General features: G+C 57.8%; 2 protein-coding genes across 2 annotated transcripts in view; both read right to left on the bottom strand.

The window, feature by feature from the left end:
- DPP6 (dipeptidyl peptidase like 6) overlaps window positions 1–22,840 on the bottom strand; it is a 650,194-nt gene that overhangs the window by 81,684 nt on the left and 545,670 nt on the right. Inside the window, 2 exon segments of the mRNA XM_047695453.1 lie at window positions 4,840–4,937; window positions 7,071–7,225. Of these exon segments, the coding sequence (XP_047551409.1) occupies window positions 4,840–4,937; window positions 7,071–7,225 (253 nt within the window).
- On the bottom strand, window positions 9,419–11,844 carry LOC125081052 (serine hydroxymethyltransferase, cytosolic-like). The gene has a single exon (XM_047695454.1). The coding sequence runs from the start codon at window positions 11,688–11,690 to the stop codon at window positions 10,581–10,583; it is 1,110 nt and encodes a 369-aa protein (XP_047551410.1). The 5' UTR covers window positions 11,691–11,844; the 3' UTR covers window positions 9,419–10,580.

Raw genomic sequence — 22,840 nt, 5'->3', positions numbered from 1 at the left:
CCACGCTTTACTTCGGCCACAGGCCACGCGCTGTCTTTCTGCACCGTGGGCAACCACATGGGAAAGGCCATCCGAGGGCCCAGCACAATCTGTGGCACAAAGCTGTGGCCAGTGAGTTCCTGCCACGTGGAAAGATCCGAGGGCCAGACCCAATCCTCACTGTGTCTGAGGACCCCCGGAGAGGCTGGTTAGCAAGCCGGCAGCACACGGGACGGCTGACAGATGAAGGCTTTGGTTTCTTCCTCCCGATGGCTCCTGACCGGCTGAAAGTGGCCAGTGGCCTTCCGGATTCTCCGCAGCTCTCTGGAGGCTGTCCAGGGAGGTGGGGCCATCTAGCCCGCCCAGTGTCAGGCCCAGTGCCCCTTTTCACCGTCGGTGTGGGTTCAGATGCCTTCCTTAGCCTCTGGGCTCCTCGCTGTCTGCGTTTGGGGATGGGGGTGGTCAGAGCAACGACAGAGCTGGGGGAAGCCTTTAGGGGCCACCCCACTTGGCCACCGTCCTGTCAGCATGTAAGCCCACGACCTTGTGCCCAGGGAGACGGGCAGAGGGAGCACCAAGTGTGAAAACCTGCCAGCAAATCTAGAAGCCCAGTTTGGAAGGAGGGAAGAACGGAAATGGGTCTGGGGCCACATTTTTACAAATTAATTCATAACACACAGCGGACGGTGCTGGGACCCCAGCCCTGTGCTCCCCCATTCCTCGTTAACACTGGATCCTAGAACATCCCAGATCCGGCTGTGTCTCCAAACTGCCCGCCTACCGACCCTCCTCCGTGGAAGGGACTGCTCCATCCTTCAGCAAAAGTTTTCAAAGAATCGATCACTATTTTGTGGCACTTAATTTTTAAAATATGATATATTTCTTTGCTGTGTCTCTCCCCCCACCCCCCAGATCGTTGGGGGCCTGACACAGATCTCCTTTCTCCCCAAAACCCTCCACACGGTAGGCGTCCAATCTTCACCTTTCCAGGATTAGTTGCAAGAAACCAGAATATGTTGCCCCAAGATAGGCCTTTTTGACATAAAAATTATTTTGAGCTGAAGGCAATTAAGCAGCAGCAAACCCAGAAAAAAGCTCCCTTCTTTTCTGTCTAAAGGCAGGAAATAAATTCTCCGTTTACTGGAGACAGACTCTTAGCCCAGAGACGCACCAGGGGAATCTGCAAACAAGCCTTCCCCTGGGAGTGGCCTCCCGAGGTCTGCCGGCCGTCCTTGCAAACTGAAACTGCTCCCCTTATCAGGATAATTCTCTGCACGTTCCTTGTTTGCGCTAGAAGGTGCCATAGAGCAGGCGCTCGAAACTGCTTCTTTGAGTTACTTTTCAGATTTTCACCATAGGATGTTCTCCATACGCATTACTCAACTATTTGGTTTTCTTTTGTTAGTCTATCCTTTTGTTCAAGAGTCCGCTCTGGAAACCCAAGATGGGCAGAGAGGAAGTTCTGCCTTGTCTAGAGCGTCCCAGATTTGAGAAGGAAGGAGGCTGCCAGTGGTTCTTAGAAACATACCAAACAACCAAAGAAATCCCAGTCTTTGAGAATCCTGCGAGATAAGACTTGACTGGCTATGTGTCTGGTTCATTGGCCCATTCCACGAAGCTTTCCCGAGCTTGTCCGGAGTTCCAGGCCCCGCGCCCGGACTTTCCCTCTAGCTGGCGGGCAGGGAAAGGACACGGTGAACAACGTATACAGAATTTCCTGCTGGGCTGAGTGCAAGGAAGGAAACCGAGGCCAGGAAAGGAGGGCGCAGGGCTGTGACTTGCAGGGGCGCTCAGGAAGGAGCACCTTTGACCACATCCCAAGGCGTGGGCGCTGCCCCTCAGCCATGCAGCGGGGTCTCCGTGCGGACGGAGCTCAGGGCAAGTCCCCCGAGAAGGAGCCCAGCATCCCTCAGGAGGGCCGCGGAGAGGTGGGGTGGCTCTGGGGTGGGCAGATAGGGTGGGGTCACCCAGAAAGGAAAGAAAGGTGACACATGGCTTTCTGGACATGAGACGAGTCATTCTCCGCCGCCATCCCGCCCGGCCACTACTTTCTAGAGCACATTTCTAGCAGAGCTGCCCGGGGTGGGTTAAATCCTGGAAAAGCAGACCTCAGCAGCTCGTGATTTTAAGGGAACAAAAGAATGTAGGAACAGACAGACCCCGCAGGCCAGGAGAGGGAACAGGTGATCCGACGTCATTCACAGCTTTCTGGGGGTGGCAGGCAGGGATTAGGGGGCGGTCACTAGGAGATGGGAGGGAGGGGTCGTGTCCGGGAACAGACCCTGCACGGGGCACACAGGGAAGTCAGAGGCCCGAGCACCGGAGGACGGAGGCTCTCTGACCCGAGGCCGCAGGCTGTGGAAGGAGATCAGGACGTCTGTTTTGACCCTGTCCAGTCCACGAGGCCATTCAGATTCTCAGGTTTGTGGGAGACCTGTAAGGAGGCGATGAGCTCAGTGGCCATTCTTCCAGCGTGGCCCCGGCCATAGCGCTGGATTCACTGGGGACCCCGCCAGCACAGACTCCTCCACGGGTGTTGGCGGGTGGATCGGCTGTCCCCAGTGGTCCCCGTCGAGGGCCCTGCAGGATCCATCACCCAGCTGTACCTGACCTGTCTCTGCTAAGCTGCTCACCAATGCCCCTGTTCCGGTAGCAACAGCTCCCCGCGCTCCCGGAGGGCTGACGCATTCGAGCAAATCCTCGACACGTGTTCATTTTCTTTGCCTGGAGCTTGGCGACCTGGAGACGCTGAGGGCTGGCTGGACACGTGGGCCACCGCGAGGACAGGTGAGCCTCAGCTCCGAAGCTGAGGGCTGCCCGCCTGCCTGCAGGGACCACAGACAGCCCCGAGCCGGGCTGACTGCGTCAGGTCACCTCACTGTTACAGCCGGTCCCGTTAGTAATGTTTCTCTCCGTCCTGCCGACAAGGACCCCGAAGCAGGGCTGGTGAGTCACCCCCCAAGGCCCTAGGACTGGCATTTGAACACAGGACCTTCGCTCTGAACCAGTGGTTCTGCAGGTGGGGACATCTGGCTAAGACGAGGGGCTGTCACCACCACGGGGGGTGCTCCTGGCATCCGATGGGCAGGGCCAGGGCCACTGGGAATCCTGCAGTGTCCCCCACCCCCGGCAAAGAATCATCAGACCCCGAATGTCCTATTGCAGGGCCTGAGAGGGACACCGTCTTCCTGCAGACGAGCGTGCCCACCGCACGCTTCTGGCTGGCCTCGCAGCGGTGACTCAGCTGCTGGCAACGACCTGTTCCGTCTGCTCCCCCGCAGCCCTCGTCCCCACATCAGACGCCCGCACTTTGCTCCCCACCGTGCGCAGCCGGCAAAGTCATGCTCCATAAACACACGCTCCCGTTTATTTTGTGGTTCCTGATCTACCTGGGCTCCCTTCGCAGACAATCTTGGGGCCGTGCGACAGAGCGCGCACGAGAAAGCGGGACCACCCCACGTGACAGGCCTATACGGCACGCGAGAAGCCATTGCACCTCACCTACGAAATCAGCAGAGAAAACCCGAAACCAGCACCCGAACTTGCAGCCCTGACTGAGGCTAATTCTTCATTGTCCTTGGAGCTAATCAAGCCTGCGGAAACAGCATCACCAAATTGACTAAATGAGATTTTCAATTAACTCAAACAGATGGTTTAGATTTTCCAGGTGACTTTCCATATTAATTCTGTGAGTTTGCTGGACCCGGCCCTGGGAGGCCTGGCAGGGATGAGAGCTGAGAGGAGAACAATGAAATATTGGATCTTTAGCAGAGAAGACAAAGCAATAACCTGAGCTTTTCTTCTACCCCCGCGAAAGCTTTATCGGCCGAATCGATCCAACGCCTCCCCCTTCCCTGCCGGCCGGCACACGCGGGAGGCCCTGGGACCCCAAGGACTGGCTCTCGGGGGCCAGACTCATTAGCCTCTGGGGCCCCTGCGACCCTCGGACACAGAGGAGACCCATCCCGGGCAGGGAGACAGGCAGTGAGGAGCACAGAATCCTGTGCTTGGTCGTCTGCCCGAGGCCCCCTGCGCTCTACTCTCCATGGAGCAGGGAGAGTTGCGAGAACCTCAAGGCCGGGCTTTCGAGATGCAGGCAGGCAGATCCGACTCAGGAAGTCATGGGGGGAGAAAACCACACTGTTCCCAGAGGCCCAGCAGTGCCACATGCCCGAGCTCCCAGCCCCAGACAGGGACCGCAGTGGATGGGGCCACGGCTCCTGCCCTTCTAGAAGCTTCCAGAAGCTCTCACAGTATGGAGTTCTGGAACTGAACAGTAAAGGCCTGGGCTGGAGTTATGCCCAAACCCGGGCGGGGTCTGCTGGGTCTCGGAATGCCTCACTGTCAGCATCCCTGGGCCCGTCCTAGACTTACAGAGATCTCTCAGGGAGTGGGTCCCGGTGCCCACACAGTGGGCTCCTGTGTTTTCAGTGTCCCCTCAATTACCCTCCCCACACAGAGAACTTGAATGATGACACACGTGGGCTTGGGAAGTGTCCTTGGTCGCCAGGCTGTTCAGACTTCGGGCCAGGATGAAACGGGTTTCTGAGACCACTTGACTTAGATAAGATCCTACTCCGCTGTTGTGATTAAAAAAAATCTACCCAAACCAGACGTCAGTGGTAACAGGATGGTCAACTGTGCCCATCTGTTCCGCTGCCTCCTCGGGTTAGAAATAGCAGGGCTGGTTGGAACGAGGTTCCTTCGCAGTGAACTGAACCATGAAGCAGTCACGAAAGGGTTAGAAAGGGTTACCTTTCTCTTGGACGTTTAAATTAGTGGTAACATAAGTCAGGAGAGACCCCAGAAATGCACATTCATCTCATTTTCAGTTAACATAACAGAAGAAAGGAAGCAGACCTCATCCGTGGATCGTCGGGCGGCATCATCTCCAGATCGTGCGTGGGTCCGTTTAAGCCAATGACGTGGAGGGAAATGCTGGGGTTTTCGCATCCGGCCTGGGAAGTAAAGGGGAGGAGATGTGAATAAGCTCTCCTGGGGGGCGGTGTCTTCTTGCTGCGAAATCCTCCCTGGGAAATGCCCAGGGAGGACTCTGGGGCTCCAGACACCTGAGTGACCCGGGCTGAGAGCAGATCGCTGGTGCACAGAATCTTAAAAGGGCAAGAGAAAATGGGATCAGTGATGTTCCTGCCCCAGGAACCCTCCCCCTCTGCATTCCTCCTAGTGCCTCCTCATTCCCAGCATGGGAGGGGGAAAAGTTACCGACAAGGAGTAGGAGAGAAGCTCCCGGAGGCGATACCAAGAGGTGCCATGCTGACAGGAGAGGCACATGGTGGAGCTGATGGATGTTGACTGTGGCCCAGCGGGGAGGGTGGGGAAGGGAAATCCCCGGAAAAGCAGCTGGGTGCGTCCCTCTCTGTGTCACTGCTCCCCCCACTGTGATCCCTGTTCTGGGGCAATAGCTCCTGTGGGAAAGGGGAGAGGTGGCATTCCTTGCCTGGCTGAGACGAGTGAGAGAATTCTGTCCACCCGTGTGGTGTATTGACATCTTAGACACTCCCAGAACGGGACGATGGCAGACAACGGCCGTGCTCCCAGAGGAGGCCAGCTCCTCCAGCCTGGGACGTCCCTAGGTACTGGCCACACCACTCAAAGGGCCAGAGGAAAGGCTCAGTGTTAGCAGGTGCTGTGGACTGAGTGCCCGTGTCCCCCAAATTCAAAATTCCATTGTCGCAGCCCTGACCCCCAGTGTGATGGTGTCTGGAGGCGAGGCCTTGGGGAGGTGATCAGGCGATCACCCCATGAGGGTGGGGGCCCAGGATGGGGTTCGTGGTCTCATATGGAGACAGAGACAGCAAGCACCCTCGCTCTCGGCTATGTGAGAACACAGAGAGAAGGCAGGGTCTGCGAGCCAGAAACACAATCCTCGCAGATCCCCATCGTACTGGCACCCTGACCTCGGACTCTGAGTCTCCAGGACTGTGAGAAGCAGATGCCCACTGTTACGGAGCTCGTGTTTCCTTTTCTGGCCCGGGGCCCGTGCACCTCCCGGCCTCCCTTGGCCCGCTGCAGTCGGCGGGCTGGCGTGTCTCGTCTGCTGGCCGCACCAGCTCTCGGAGCCTTACGGCGGCTCCGGAGCCAGGGCTCAGGGCTCGCTGGGGAGTCTCGAGGGCTCCTTCCGAGGCAGCCTGAAGTGGGACATGAGCGCCTGGCACCAGGCAGGCACGGGCAGTGAACGGCTCGCATCCACCTGGCCCCCGGGCCTGGCGTGGTCTAGTGAAGCCAGGGGGCAGCGGGCCCCCGTGTCCTCCCTGTCAGACCTCCCAGCTGGGTGCACTGCAGAAATTTGGCATCAGGCCCTGCCTTTGTGCCAGGATGCTGTGATCCACTAACAAAGCAAGGTTCAGACAGACGTTGTACCCCTTCCACTCCCCCACCGCACCCTCGCTCTTCTGCTGGTTCTCTGGGCCAACGACTCAGCCTGGGAAGCAGTCAGAGATTCCAGGTCCTAACAGGACCAAGCACAAAACAGCCCAGCCCGGACCAGGGGACCAGGGCAGACAGTGATCCCTCTGACCTCCTGGAAGCCAAATTCTAACTAGAGATTTGCGGGCAGGGGTCCCCGGGAGCAGGCTGTGGGAGCTGCTGTTGCCAGGGAATCCCAGGTAGAGGTGATGTGTTTATTTTTGGTTCCAATGAAGCTCAGACCAATGACTCATGGTGGCTCAATTATTTAAAATAGAATAAACCTGCCCAGGGGCGCCTGGGTGGCTCAGTGGGTTAAGCCGCTGCCTTCGGCTCAGGTCATGATCTCAGGGTCCTGGGATCGAGCCCCGCATCGGGCTCTCTGCTCGGCAGGGAGCCTGCTTCCTCCTCTCTCTCTGTCTGCCTCTCTGCCTGCTTATGATCTCTCTCTGTCAAATAAATAAGTAAAATCTTTAAAAAAAAAAAAAAAGAATAAACCTGCCCATAGATTCACTCCACAAAGACAGAAATTTAATGCACGCAAGGGGAAATAATGCGTTTTGCATCCGTCGACTGCACGGCTTGTAAGACGTGTGCCCGGACAGCCCCACATCGGAGCTGGGACGGATAAGACAGGTGCCCACTGTACTTTTCGGCTTGCCTACCTTGGGGTAGTGGTAGGGCTTCACCGTGGGGTAGATGGAGCCGGTGTAGGTTGGGAGCTCCATGACAGGCACGCGGGAGTCGTTGATGGTGGCGTAGGCGAGCCTCGTGCCATCTGGAGACCACCAGTGAGCAATGTGCGTCTTCAGAATCTCCTCTAGGGGAAAGCAGAGCAGAGACATGTAGACAGACAACATGTGGGGTGTGAACAGGGCTGTGTGGGCCCGTTCGGGGTGGCCAGCCCATCACGCATCCCCTCGGGGACACAGACCTTCCGCAGCGTGTGAGCGGTCTGCCCCACACCTGGACACGCTTTCATCCCTCGGGGCTCAAGGAGTCCCCGCGGCTGACCACCAAGCCCCAGCACTGCGAAGCCGGCGGAATCGAGGTCCCCCTGAACAGAAGCTCGTGAGTGCGAAACGTTGTTTCTATTTTGCCCGAATTTGAATCCTGCGAGCCCAACATGTGCTTTTTCAATTGAACGATCACTGCACCACCACGAGTTATTATTTTAAGATGCTTTAAGGAAACGGAACCACAAGAAGTCAATCCACGCAGCGGTAGGGCCCCGCGGGCGGTACAAGGAAGAAGGGACGCTGTCCTGGAGCCAGAAAACGCCGTGTCGGCTCGCAGGGGACACCGGGGACCCACGTCCACACACGCGCTCCCTCGGGAACAGCCGTGAGGAAGGGGAGTGACCTCAAAGGTCAGCACATCCCCCAATCGTGGATGACCTTCCCCGGCTGTGGCAGAAACAGGGCAGAAGTACACGTGACCATGGTCACGAGTCCCCCGTTATGTTGTGCCATCGCAGCCAAGCGTCTGGGCTAATGAGTCTTCGCTACAGCTGAGTTTTGTGGGATCTGTTGTCTACTCCAGAAAGAACAGCTCCAGTGCACTCTTGCCTTCCCCAGGTGTACCGAGTCTGGGGGCCCGAGGCCCCTGCTCCTAGGTGCAGGGACTTTGCACGGTCTGCAGACATTGTCATTGACTTCCCTCTAGATCTGCTTTTGAAGTCACAGTCAACACAATTATAGGATCACGTAACACAACTCGCACTGAACTGGTCACTCTCGGGTGTGTCCCAGACCCTGGCTCCGTGTGCCCATGGTGACAGGCAGTGCAGGGCCCCGAAATCATGGTGAGAAAGTGAACTAAGCGCACGTGACCCAAGGGACAACACGGTACGTGGGGACACAGGCAAAGACACAGGCAAGGCCAGCTGGCCGCAGGAGAGGACCATGTGGGGATGATGAGGGAGTGGTACTGCCTCCACGGTGGGGGTCAGATGGCCACAGGGTGGATGCTGGGGCTCATGGCCATGTCCTGGGGACCCTGCTGCCACCAGCCATGGATACGCTCAGTGCCACGCCCAGGCCTGCAAGTGGGCAGGCCGCAAACACTTGGTCCTGGGTCCCAAGGGCGCAGCCCTTCCTCCAGCCTGGGCTCGCTGGCCTGGTCTATTGGGGGAAGGAGCCCCCACGTTTGCACCATCCTCCCTGCAAATAGCTCCTCCCTGCCTTACAGGTGTCCCCTCCGGGCTGCCAGCAGCCACCAGTGAGGACCCCACTCAAGGAAGGCAGGCTTGCTACTGGGCTGCTCCCCGGATGGCTGAGTCTCACCCAACACCCAGCACTCCTGTCCCCTGAATGCGCCCCAGGTTGGAAAGCGGGACTCAGTGGACAATAGCTGATGGGCCCCAGAGTCCTCAGTTCCAGCCTCTGTCCCCCGAGGGCACGGCCGCCGCCCCGAACAGCCCCACCTCCTGTGTCCTGCCATCTCAGGGCAGCCCTCGAAAGGGCTCCAGAGTTCTCCAGAGCCCACGGGAGCCCGAAGGTCTCCTGAGGTTGGGATCAACAACAACAGAAAGGAAGAAGGCCGCCCCTCTGGAGCCTGGAAGTTTCCAGTGTCTCCGGCAGCCTGCAAAGTGACTTTCAGGTGTGAGTCTGGAATGAGCTGGTTCAGAAGTGCGGGCACAGGGAGCACCGGACTCCGCGGCTTGGCGCCGGACGGTGAGTAGCAGACCCCGCAGACGGTCTGCTGGAGAAAGCAGGCAGAGTGTGCAATGCGGTTTGTGGGTGATTCTGCTCACTCTGCCACTGCAGGGCTGTGGGGAGGGGCCGGTCACGGCGAGGGGAAGCCCAGAGAGGGAGCTGATCTGAAGGGGCTCGGGCAGGGAGCAGCGTCTGCCGAGATCAGCGGTTTCTGCCCACAGGGACTCACGGCGGGCTCAGGAGTCTCAAGCCTTTGTAAATGAAGAAGGTTTTTGTTTTTTTTTTTTACTTTTTAAGAAATTAATTTATTTGAGTTCAGATATTTTTGAAATATAAAAATTGGTTGTATTTTTTAAAGCTATTAATTCTTGTAGACATTCTGTGGTTACAAATTTGATTGTGCTTATTATTAAAAATGGTCATCTATGTTTTGCACCTCAGCTTTGTGAAAAATAAAGTTTCTCTGGGAAGGTGACATTTGTTTTCCCGATTATAGGAGGGAGCTGGTTATCCTGCACAGGGCAGGGACCCCCCCGACCCCCGCCATGGCTGGTTCTCACCCCTGATAAGACCTAGCACACCCCCCCCACAAAGGGGTGGGGGGGTGAAGGAAACTGTTTCCACAATGTCCTGAGCTGCTGTGGATAAACTCCCACCATACTGGGCGGCACCTTGTAGAACTCACCAGAAGCTTCAAAATTTCTCTTCTTAGTAGTGACAGCCTTCAGTCAGTCCTACTTTGGCAGCCCTCCACATAGTAAGATACCAAGAAGGGGCAGCTCTGAATTTGAGTGGTTGTCTATCGCAGTGTGGGGGAACCCAGTAACTCAGAGAACGGTGAGTACACCTACTGAGGTCTTTCCAGTTGCCTGCCCTAAACCCAGTCTAAGTATTTCATTTTTCCAGAAGAACTATTTATACAACTGAGAGAAAGGGTCAAATGTAAACTCCTTGATAACGTTGTCCCAAAATTACTAAATTACTAACAATGGGTCTTAAAAACAAATTTTGATTCGTGAATTCGTGAAGGAGGTTAATTTGAGGAAAGCCCAAAAAGAAACCCCCTCAGAGAGCATGGAGAAGTTGATGCAGCTGGGTCCTGCATGGGGCCACTCTTCATCTCATCTCAGAAGGGCACCAGGTTCCTGGGCAGGTGTGGGCGGGCGGGCAGCTCCTCTAGAACTCAGGCAGGCCAGGCAGAAGGAATAGAGACTCGAAGCTCTCCACTTCCTCCCTGAGCGCCCTGATGGCCCGTTGGTGCTTCTCGTCCCCTGCCAGTTTCTCTCTGAACTCCTTCAGGGTGGCCTTGGCCCCAACGTCGTTCTGTATCTGCAGAGTCAGTTCTATTCCTCAGTGAATAAACTGGGCTACTTTCTGGAACTCTTTTTCCAACAGTCCTCTCGATGTCAGGGCTGGAGCCCCCAGACGCAGTCCGACGGGCCGCAGTGCGCTCTTGTCACCTGGACGGGTGTTCTTATTACAGGCACTAGAACAGGCTTCTAGAACCTTCTCAGCCCTTCAGCCATCTGTGCCTTTGGAATGGAGATCCACGAGGATCAAATGGTTGTCAGGACCACCTGTCACCACTTTGTAGCCCAGCTCCATCAGGGTCTGCGCTAGCACCTGGCAGTTGGCCACCACCTGTCGCTGGTAAAGTCTGAACTCCGGAGTCAGAGCCTGCTTCAGGGCCACAGGGACCCCAGCAATGGCGTGGTTGTGGGGACCGCCCTGCAGGCCTGGGAACACAGCGGAGTTGATGAGCGACTCTAGGTTGTACAGAGTCTCTTTGCTCGTCTTGGGATCCACGCTGCGCACTCCTCTCCTGTAGAAGATCATGCCGGCTCGGCAGCCTCTCAGGGTTTTGTGGGTGGTGGTGGACACCACGTGGCAGTGCTCAAAGGGGGAGGGCACCACACCAGCCACCACCAGCCCGCTGATGTGCGCCATGTCCGCCATGAGATACGCCCCGTTCTCGTCCGCAATCTTCCTCAGTCGAGCGTAGTCCAGGTTTCGGGAGTAGCAGCTGGTTCCTGCGATAATGAGCTTCGGGTGGAAGAGGTGGGCATTTTCCTCCAGTTGGTCATAGTTGATGTAGCCAGTGTCTGGGTTCACCTTATAGGGCATAGACTCAAAAAAGATGGACGTGGCGGAGATTTTCTTCTTGTCTGTCATGAACCCGTGGGTCAGGTGGCCACCGTCGGGCAGGTCCAGGCCCATGATGCGCCTGTGGGGCTCCACTAGGGCGGTGTACACTGCGAAGTTGGCAGGGGAGCCTGAGTAGGGCTGGACATTGACCCCCCAGCACTTGGGGTCCAGACCATAGACTTGCAGCGCTCGCTTTTGACAGAGGATCTCCAGCTTGTCGATGAACTCGGTCCCGCCATGATACCTCTGGCCTGGGTACCCCTCAGAGTACTTGTTATTTAAGCAAGAGCCTAGGGCCTCCAAAACTGCCCAGCTGGCGAAATTCTCTGAGGCGATCAGCTCCAGTCCGACCCTCTGCCGGTTACTTTCTTTCTTGGTGATGTCGTAAACCTCAGTGTCGCCATCTTTCAGCGGCTGTGCTAGCATTTTATTATGCGAGGACCACAGGTCAGCATCCTTGTGAGTCCCATTGACTTCCGCCATCGTTGCGCTGGTTCAAAGTTGCCGGAACAGGGTCCCGCACACCAGCCCAGCGACCCTGAGGCCCCACGCTGCTGACGCCGCGGCCAGAGTCCGAGACCCACCGGCCTGTGCTCGACTAGGTGCCCACCACGTGACACCTGCCCCGCGAGTCCGGAACCCCATGAAGAAGGTTTTGACGAAAACAAACACCAGCACGAGCAATCCCCTAAAAGGGGAGGGCTGGCACCACGCCCATGTCAGGCCCCCTGGTGCAGGAGCACGGGATGGGGGCCAGGCCTGCGAAGAAGCCGCTTCCCATCCCCTGCTCCCCTCCTTGTGTGCATCCTGCCTCCAGACTCGCCCTCAGGAGACAGAATGAATACGGGGGAAGGCCTGGCCTGACTCTGGGTTAAGAGAGAGTCATCTGCTTCTGTCCACGCTATCAGCAGAGCCAGCGCCCTGCCACTGAGCTCGATGCGCTGTGCAGAGAATCTTGATGCAAAAAAGAACAGGGTCACTTCAGACTTCAGCCTGTGCTGAGGGGAGGGAGCTCAGAGACCCCACAGTGCAGGGTGGCAGACACCGGGCTATGTTGTCGGCCAACGTTAGTTCCTTCTGGTTCCATCCCGTGGTGAGACGATGGACAACACTGGGGGGGGCCCCATGGGACCAGGGCCCACAGCCTACTTTCCCCAAATGCCCCTTAACACACTGTTCTTTGGCAGTTTTAGTTTTCTGTGTTAGTTTCTCAATAAAGAGATAAGGAGGTACAGGAACTAAGGGGAGAAGGACCAGGCGGATGAAATATGGGCATTTTTGGTTAATTATGGACTTCCCTATTCTGCAAACCTTTTCTTCAGGATCTCCAGCCTAATGAGGCAGTTGCCTTAAATCCCATGAACCAAAAGCAGCTTCAGGACAGAGTTCTGCAGAGGGGAAAAACACAAGGATTTCTCCAGCTAGATTAACTGCAGGAGCCCTCATCTTGCAACAGGACAGGAAGCTTGCCCCTCTGAGCGCGTACGAATCACTTGCGAAACCGGACTCTGGACGTTGCCTTCTCCTTGCCTGTCCTGTCCAGGGACCATTTTAGAATCAAAGAAGAAAAATACATTTGGAGCCATCAATGAGTCCCGACCGCCCCCCGTCAGAGCGTGGAAAGCTCTTTCCACACGCCGAGGCTCGCAGTGGGATCCAGGCCGACGTCCCTCACGTCTTGTCACCGCACCGTAGGGAAGCCAACTCCGCTGTGTGAATGTTACTGACTCACGACAATCAATGTTAGGGCTTATCCAGAAGGACAGGATCTCTCTGGGCTCAAGCTGAGACAGGCTGATCCAGCAAAGAAGAGGAATTCTCCTGTGTCCCTGAGCGGCTGGCAGGTGCGGCAGGAGAGGGGACCCCGGTCAGATGTCAGAACGTCCTCTTGTGTCCAACAAATACTCATATAGTGAGGTTGTGTGCCGGACATGGTTGCGAGTACTTTACACACCACTCAGTCCTCCCGCAGCCTCACATCTGGGTAACGTTAGTAGACTTAGTCACCCACAGGACAAAGCCCAGGTCTGCCCGCCCCCTGGACACGGGGTGTTTACCACCAAGCTCTCCCCACACAACCTCAGCCAGGACCGGCACTCAGCCATGGTCATGGCCGTCCGCACCGGGGACCACCACTCATTCAACACTTCGTCGAGCCGGACGACGCTGTCAGCCTGAATTCCAGCTTGTCTCCGGGGGAGGTGGCTCTTGCGTGGGCCTCAACCGAGTCAGATAAGTGGGGGGAAAGGCTGCAGACCCCACTAAGAGCCGGGTTTCATCAGGCTCAGGTGACAGAAGGCAGCAGCGACATAGGGCTTCTGGTCTCTGTTCAGGTGCAATGGCCTGGCCCTGGGGTCGCTCCTCGTGCTGGTCCAAAGGGACAGGCCCCTCCCGGAAAGGAGCCTGCCTTGTTTCAGCAGCAGAGAAAGCTCACCCCCTCCGTCCCGCCACGTGACCACGCCGTGTGAAGGAGGTATTTAAAGTACGAGAGGGTCCTCCTCGGAGATCATCGAGTGATCATCAAACACAGGCAAAGTTAGGTGAGCGCGGAGCTGGAGGGCGTGCGTTCTCGCATTCTGCGGAGAAGAGCAGGGAGACGTGGAGACCGGCTGAGGCCGGCGTGGCTTACGAGGGCTACAGGAGCTCACGGCTCAGGCCCCGCCACACTGGGGCCTCCGCTGCCCCAGCAGAGAAAGAAGGGGCTGTGGGAGAAAAATCCACAGAAAAATAGTCTCCCGGGAGAATGCCAGGCTCCCACCTGCTACTTCTAGGGCTCACACGCTACCAGCGGGAGCTGGACTCTGCCTCTGGGCCCCCTTCCCTCGACAGTGAAGCGAGAGCATCAGCCCCTTTCTGAACGTGAGTGCCCCTTCTTACAGAACTACAAGGCAGGAATCCCACTTTAATTCAGTTTGAAATGCTCCACATATCTGAAAACCTGACCCGTACTCCATTCATCGCAAGAGCATATGATACACGCGACAAATACTTAAACGTCCCGTGACAAGCAATGTCTTTGGCTCCAGTAGAACCAAGCGTGACCACGGACTCGTGGACGTGCTGACGTGGCGCCACCCTGACTGCTTGGCACCTTGACTGGACGTCCACGCAGCTTTCTCGGAGCAGGTTCCGGAAGGCAGGTTGCCAGACCCAACGCCACGCTGTGTCCCGAGTCTTGAAAGAGGAACCACCGACCCCAAGCGGGGCTTTGCCGTGGCCGTGTCTACTAGAAAACCGTGTGCATTTACCACAGCCTGAAGGTGAGCCTGGGCCCGGGGCACTGCCCGCGGGAGTGGGGGCCGAGGGGAGCACGGTGCGTGCTCAGGACGCGGACCCAGGGGCTGCTGGAGGCCTGCTCGGCGGCCGTGCTCTGCCCACTGCCCTCCCAGCAGAGTGGGGGCTCCCTTCACGAGGCTCCACAGCCCTAAACATCCCGCTGTGAGCGAGCGGAGCCAGGACCCCTTGTTGGTGTCCACATTCCTATTCTGCGTGTCTGGGATTTCCCATCCCAGCGACCCCACTGACCCCCAGCTGGCCAGGCAGGCGCCGTGACGTGTGCTCTGGACGACGGAGGGGACAACGGGCTTCTGGCAGGAAGGTCTGACCCCCAGGAGAGGCGAGAGCCTCATGGTGTGTTGAAGAAAAAGCTTGAACAAAAATGCCCTCCTCTGTCCTCCACGGTGGCCCCTGTAAGACGGTGCTCTTATTCCAAAGTGACCTTGGATACGTTTAAAGATCGTGCGAGACCCTAAGGAAGGGAGGGGTGGGGAGACAAGAGGGCGGGTGTAGGTCTGGAGCAGGGGGCGGAGGGCGGGGACTCGGGCAGACATTCTGCTGACCCCTGCCAGGCGGTCACCGTCACACCCAGAGCACAGGACAGAGGCCGTGTCTGGTCCCCGGAGGGAGGAGAGGTCAATGGGGAAGGATGGTGCTGACCGGGGCACACCCTACTCTCGTTCGTTCTTTCCTAATTGCTCATGAGTAGCACCTGGGCCAAATCCAAGGTCACAAAGTGGACGGGGACGGTGACAAGGACCGTCCTGGAAGTCTTCCTGGAGAGGGACTGAGGAGGAGAACAGCATACCGCCCTACAGAGGCCGGGTGTGGGGTGCTCAGGAGGACGGACTCTGGAGCTGGGCGTGGGAGATCCAAAGTCTGGCCCCACCACTTGCCAGCTGTGTGACCTGTTTCCTTATCTATAAACGGGGAAGATAATGGCATCTACCTCTTGGGGTCATTGTCGTAAGAGTTACAGCAGCTGAGGCCCATGAGTACCTGGTGTCTGGGCCCCGTCGGTGCCACCTAACGTCCAGCGTCACAGGATAGTAGAGCCCAACGAGGGGGCAGAAGAAAGGCAAGCAGGACACGCGTCTAGGACCAGAGCGACCCTCTGGCCTCGTGCCTGGAAAGCCCGGGCATCTGGTCACAGAACAGCCTCGAGGTCAGGGGACCCTCCTTATGGATCACCCTCATGGGTCCTGGAGATTGAACGGCCAAAGAGCAGCTTCTGTATGGGGCCCCAGCCAGTGTCCCGGCCTCGCCGGGACAAACTGCGGGGGACACGCCGGCCAGTCAGGGCCAAGAAGGGTCGTGGCGATATTCATGGCACGCTTGGTAAAGCAGCTGCAAAAATGATGTTTCCTCTGTCACGAAACAGCCCCAGCAGCCCCCTGCCCCAAATCCTCCCGACTTATAACACCAGGCGGTGAGGATCAGTGTTGGGAAAGCAGGGCTGATGCCAGGCAGAAGGCACGCTGCTGTGGGCTGCCGCCTCCCACACCCGGCGCAGAAAGCATGTGGCCGGGAGCCCTGCTCTGACCGCGCGTCGGGGCAACGCCGATCTGCTCCCTCCTTCCCGCCAGACCGCGCAGGCGAATGCGCTCGCACCTGTTTCAGGAGGGGCTCCCCCAACCCTCGACATGGACACCTCGGTACGTACCGCTCCTGCCCCGGCCGCCCCCCAGCCCCGAGGAAACCCAACGGGAAAAGTCTAAATGGTTCGCTACTCGGTGAGCCAGTGGATCCGTGGAAAACGTGGCACGTGCCCACGTCTGGCTGCGGTGTCCTGTGGCCCCGGCGGTCCCAGACCCCGAGCACCCACCGAACAGGACCCAAGACGGACGCGGCCAGGGACGCCAATCTCACATCCCCGATCTGAGCCTCCTACAGGAAGGCACAGAGACAGCCTCGCGGGCGCCCCAGGCACCGGCCGAACGCTGTTTTAAGTTTGGCTCCCGAAATGTGCTCCCTGTGAGAAAGAGACAGTGCTCTGCTCTCATATGCCGAGGGCTTTGATATTAACTCAATAATCTATACAGTGATTGGTTTAGTGTCTCAGGGAAAATACATTACCAACCCGGCAATGATTTTTAATTTCCTTGGACAGTTACGGTTTTCTTCCTGGCGTTTTGCCAGAGCTGGTCATTCTGTTAATATTCATAAGAAAGTTAAAAATGATTGAGATCTGAAATTGGAATTTTAATTGTACAGTGACTCAGCCACTGACTGGGATCTACCACAGTTTTCAGTTATGAAGGTTTTTATTATTTTTTTTCCAAAGTACTGACTTTCTTTTGTCCTCTTCTGAGAGTTAGAATTTTTCACCACAAATACAAAATCAGAGCCTTGAAATTATATATAACGTTCCTATTATACACTGTCCTTTGCTTTAAAGATGTGTCATGAGAATAATATTTCCTTAAAATATACTGCAGGAAAGCTCATTGTTATACATATTTTCAAAGAAAATCCTAATGGAGCATCGTCCCCTTTTATCAGTCTGTGATATTCTCCATAATTATTTCTTAATATCATTGAAAACATATTTTAAAAATAATGGATATCAAAAACAACATGTGTGAGACAGGAAATGAGGGCTCAAGCTTCTGTTTTCTTTGAAAGAGGAAGGTTAATTAACTGTAAATTATGAACAGCGCCCAAAACAGTGTCTAGGCCCAACAACATCAAATTATTAGAGACCCTTGGTTCTACCGTCCCAGGAACAAGAGGCTGCCTTCTGACGTACGCAGACACATCCTGACCACGGGAAAGGGCTCGTGAATCTGCGACAGGGAAGGGACGGGCCGTGCTGCTTCTGGGAGGCGGATGGAGAGGGAGAGGTGGAGGGCAGAGGGCGGAGAGCAAGGCCCATCCCTGAGCCCGGGCCAAGCCGTTCCGTGCCGCCCACCGCTGTCCCCAAATGGGCCAGGATGGTTATCACAGCTCGAACTGAAGCCACTCCGGGCTGTGCCTTAGACCAAGGACGTGCGGTCGCCCCTCCAGATGGGCGCCTGACCACGGGCTGCAGCCGGACAGCCCTTTCCAGACGGGGGCCGTGAGGAGACGGGAGGAATGAGAGGCAGGGACCACATTCGGTGACAGCCCAGCCACCCCTTCCTTTGAAAGCTGCTGTGGTGCCCGCTGCCTACAGCCTGAGGGGTTAACCTGGGGGGATGCCTGCGGGTCGGAAACACCTGCTGGTTTCCCGGAAGTGGCAGCGCAGAGGGACCCGCCTGGGCGCAGTTTTGCCTATTGGTCTATGACAGCACGTTTCAGGGTGTGAGGAAGGCTCTGAAGGTGCCGGAAACACACTCCTGCCGCTCGGCAGCCCCGCCCGGTGTCCGGTTCCCTCCCCTCCACGGCCAGCATCCCCCCCCACCCAGAGCAGCACGTGCGCCAACCCCCCCCCCCCCCCGCCTCACTTGCTTTCGGCACGTCCTGCTGTTCAGAACCACAGAGCCGCTGGGTCGGGCTGGCCATCACGGAGAAGCGAGGGGCTCGGGAGCCGGCTGGGCCCGAGAGGGGGTCTGACCCTCAGCCCACGCCTCTGCAGGCTGTGGCTCCTCTGCCCGTCCTTGGAGAACGCCCTGTGGCGGGAGCCCCGAACTCCACGGACCACCTCCCCGAAGGCCACTCCCTGCAGACAAGCTTCCCTTTGCCATCCTACCCTTGGGTGGTGACATCCCTCTGACGGTTGGTGACAACAGCCACCACCGGGTTGGACCACGACCCACCATTCTGCACACACGCCCAGCCCAGCAGCGTTCCCATTTTTACCATTTCTCTCCTCCTTCCCATCCTACACCCAATCACCCCTTCCACTAAAGTGTCCGTCCCCTTCGACACCGTCTGACGTCACCAGGCTGGTGGCACGACTGGGGCTCGGCCTGCGGTCTGTAGCCACGGGCGATCCAGAATGAATGTAAGCACCGCAAACCTGCTCTTATTGACTCCCCCTCCCGGAGCGGCCGCGGCAAGTCACAGAAACCGGTACAATCCCATTGGCCCGGACTAGCAGCCCCAGACAAGGCCTTCAAGCCCTCACATCCCTCACCCACGAAACAGAAGGAGCAAAGGTGTGAGAAGTGGGAGGGAGACCAAGGGCAGAAAGGTCCTTGTGGATCCTCAAGGTCACAGGGCTGTCCCTTCCTCCTCAAGCAGGGCCCACGGCACCACATGCCACAGGGTCATGGTTCTGGCGGCAACTTTTATGAAGACAGTCCTGTGACGTTGCTGGTGTTGGGAATGCTGGGGACGGGAGCTCTGGAGTCCTCTCCACCTCGAGGAGCACGGTATGGGCAGGGACAGGCGGGAACACTGTTGAGACAGGGAGAGCGGTTTCCCTTTAACCTGTCTCCCCACACCGCGCCGACCTGGATCCTTTCTGTGGCTCCACGCCCACCCCCACCCCCCCCCACAGGTGGGCTGCTCCCTCCTGGAGAAAGTTCTGGCTCTTCCCCTTCAGACAAGACCCGGTACCCAAGCAAACCAGACACCACCACTTGCTCGGGGCCCCTGTCGTCCATCCATTCTCATCATTATAGTGAATCAATATCTGGGATGACCGACGGACCCATGTGGTGCCATGACCCGCGAGGAGGCAGCCGCTGGACGTTAGTGTCGACAGTACCTACGGTTTGTCAGCTGCCGCGCTTGTCACGAATCATCTTCCCATGTGTTGTACAGACGGGACTGGAGCGTCGACCGATAGGACGCCCTGTCCCCAAAGTCCCAAGCCTATGAGGACAACTGTGTCTCCGTTCTGCGGCCAGTGCTAACAAGCTGGGAGGAAGGCTGGCTTCACTTGGTGTCAAGAAACACAGATCATTCCATTTTTTACTGACACGGGGTGTTTTCTGACAGTGACAACAGGTGCACTCGTAGCTTCAGTCGGCTTAGTGCCCGAGACAGGACCGGGGCTGCAGGGGGCTGTGGGGGGCCTCATTGTCCTCCCAATTGTCATCCCTGTGCCGCTGCTCCTGTGGCACTGATGGGGACATGGCAGCGGCTGCCCGGGGCCCGATGTACTGGGTCTCAGACACCCGCAAAGCGGTAGAGGCAGTGGAGGCCACCAGACTCCAAAGCCTGACTCGACCTGGACACCAGCTTTACAGGACACGCAGCATCCGTTTCTGGGCAACTATGGGCTCGCTGCATTCCCAGAGCTTGGGATTTCTGATCCAGTCGGTGGAACAGGCCATGTGCACCATAAGGCAGACCGTGCTGGGAGGGAAATGTGGACGGTAGGGGGATGGGCCGCCTCAAAACCAGCCCTTTGGTGCAGAGGAAGGTGGGACCGGCTTCTGCTCCCAGCGCAGCGCAGGCCCGGGAGACGGTGCCGAGGGGCACGGCCTTGGAGGGAGCTTGAGGCATCTCCCTGTTAGTTCGGCCCAGCCAGGGTGTCCTGGCCCCTTTCTGCTGTCCCCCCGCAGCGTTTCCCTTCCAAGATCACCCCATACGACAATCACGGACTTACCAGCTATGAACACAGAGGGGAAGGGATCTGATGATTTGTTTCTCATCCTCTCAGCGAGTCTTTTTCCAAGATAAAGATTGTATTTTAGTTTTGTTTTATAGGATCAGCTGTATGAATCTTCTGTTCGATTTTGTGCAGCGGTTAGCAGAAAAATTTGGCTTCTTTTTATGGTGACGAGCAGCCGTCCCAGGGAACTGTCCCTTTGCCAAAATCCAACCGACTTAGAGAAGCCTCCGGTCTAGCCAACCGTCCCTATGCTCTGTTCTCTCCTCGTGCTTTGTGGCGGGTGTGGCCCAAAGCCAAGGGACAGGACGGGTCCCGGCTGTTAGTCACTGTGGATAAAATACTCGCAGGCAGGAACTTCCATTTACCAGTGCTTGTCATGGAGCTGCTCCCAAGGAAGGGCACAGTCGACCTGGGGGCTCTCACTGGGGGGGGGGGGGGCTTCGAAAACCAGTCCCCAGCTGGGTCAGGCTGGGCTCACAGCCCCGTCCTCGCTGCAAATGCGAGAGCTCCGCTTTCTCCCTCTCACGGAGACAGCAGGCCTTGTCGTCCCGCTCCAAAGACTGGGGGCTGGGGGCTTCCTGCGGGACTCTGGACTGACAGAGTGTTCTTCTAAGTCGTGCTGCTGGAGAGAGGACCGGCGGGGCCACGTCCTCCCAGATGTTCCCACGGCACCGACGTGCACAACGGTCTCTGCTTCCTCTCACAGGCCCGCACTCACCTGGGCCCCGAGCTCGTCCTTCTCCCCCATGGCTTCTTCTTCTCTCCATGAGGATGACAGTGTCCACAGCAGCCGACTCCCCAACATGGTGCTGGGGTGGCCCGTGTTCCCGGGGCTTCCCCCGGATCGAGGGGGATGGGCAGGGCGGGGCCCCCAGCCTGGTGCGGTCTGTCCGACTCGTGACTGGACACGCACGGCCCACAGAGGCCGGGATCCTCCCACCGGGACTGTGGCGGCTGCTACCCCATTACAGAGGAGGCGGCCGAGGCCCAAGGACGCTGACAGCTGGACGCGGGAAGCTTGATTCAACGGCGCCTCGAGGGCTGAGTCACTGGCCCAGACGCCAGGATGGGGCAGAGCCCGGTTTCGCCTCTCTTCTGGGCCCGCCGTGCTCTCCACCACCTGCCAGGCTGGCCGAGCGCAGAGCGGGGCGACAGCGGTTTCCTCGGCCCGGCTTCTCCCAGGCCGCGGCTTGGGCGTCCGCATCTGGAGAATCCTTCCGCACTGCAGCTGGCCGTCTCTCAGCGAGGCAAGATGCGGACGATAATGCCGCGCCCTGGGAAGGGGCTCTGGCCGGTCCTAAAGGTCGCGGCCCTGGGTCCCGACGGCGCGTCAGGGCCGGCTCCCTCCACCCCCACTACCAAGCACCCCGAGGAATCTGGGTCCTGGGAAATCGCAAGAGACATAAATAACATGCCTGATAGATCTGCGTTCAGAAATACATGGCCTCATTCTAAATACAGAAACCTTTCCTGCCTGCGTCCGCCGCCCCTGCTGCCACTGAACGGCTTATCCAAGGCACCGGGAGCAGAATCAATGGGGGTTAAGAGAGAAACCTGACCGTCCAGCCAGGAGGCAAATGGAGCCTCCACCTTGGGAGGCTGGCGGGCTCCCTCGCGAATCAGAGCCTCGGGACCTGCGTGTGACGCACCACGAGCATCTCAGTCCCCGGAGCTGTCGGCCCCCTGGGGCACAGCCACAGCCCAGCAGGGGCTCCAGCACCGGGTGCCCAGTACACCCAGGCCCGCCACCAGAGGGCAGCTCGGCCCCCGAGTCTCCAGGGAGGGAGGACTGACGTCGGGGTCGGATTCTGGTCCGGGCCGGACGGTCGAACAGATTTTCATCCCAACCACGGGCTGCTAAAGCGGCTTCTCCCTCTCTCTTTCTGTTCGTCCTAGGGCGGGGGAGACGCCCGTGCTTCTCTCTGCAGCTGCTGTCCACCAGGTAGGACATTTTCAAGGAGCTGCCTTCGGGGGGTGGGTCGCCCGTGGCCTTGGACGGTGCCCTGCGCCCCACGCGTGTGGGTGAGCCAGGCGAGCCCGGGCCACACCGCCTCCGGATGGGGGGGCTCCCTCACGCAGTGCGGGAAGAGCAGTGCTCGAGGAGCCCAGCAACGCCACGGGGAGACGGTGACACTCGGCGCAAGTAAACTCAACATCCTCACGCTTTCGTTAAAGTAGGTGTTTAATTAAGCAGTTACTTGGAATCCAGCTTTCTGTCTCACAGACACGCGTGCACACACGAACACACACACATCCGCGCACACACACGCTCCCGCCGCTGCTGTGGCTCAGGTCCTCCGTCTGGGTGCGGGCCTGCTGCGGGCGACGTCAGGGCAGAGAGCATCCGTCCCTTTCCCGCTCCTGCACTGCGCAGGCCGCAGTCAGCGGACGCCCGTTATGCTGCCGGGGTGGTTTCCTGGATCCCCAAACTCTATGTGGTTTTCAATTCCCCTTTCAGCTTTCCTTTCCCTTAATGATGATTTTTCCAGACTCAGTTAAATGCTATAATAAAATAAAAGTAGTTCTGTGAAACCCTGGCCCGCAGAGAGAGCCCGTGCCCGCCCGTGCTAGAGCGGACACGGAGCTAGGGAAGCTGCTGGACAGACCGTGGCAGTGAGGAAAACCCCCACCTCACCCATATTCCCAGACTGCGGCCATAACCACCCGTGCTGCTTTCTGTCGCGTGTCTGGCTTTGTTTTAATGCACGTGGTCATCAAGGTAGGACACGTCATGCTCCCTGAATAGTCCCCAGAAACCTTAATTTGTCTTCGGGATAAAGGAGAATTTCTGGCTGTGGAGGATTTTGGGGAGAAGATGCCAAGCACTGATCACTCTCTAAGTTCCAGAGCCACTTGGGGATCACTGAAGTCC

This window comes from Lutra lutra, chromosome 11 (genome assembly GCF_902655055.1).
Source record: "Lutra lutra chromosome 11, mLutLut1.2, whole genome shotgun sequence".
In the NCBI taxonomy this organism is placed as follows: domain Eukaryota; kingdom Metazoa; phylum Chordata; class Mammalia; order Carnivora; family Mustelidae; genus Lutra; species Lutra lutra.
This window is presented reverse-complemented; position numbering and strand designations above follow the sequence as displayed.

Excerpts from the sequence above, each read along its gene's own strand:
- LOC125081052 (XM_047695454.1), bottom strand. The coding sequence starts at position 11,690 with ATGGCGGAAGTCAATGGGACTCACAAGGATGCTGACCTGTGGTCCTCG.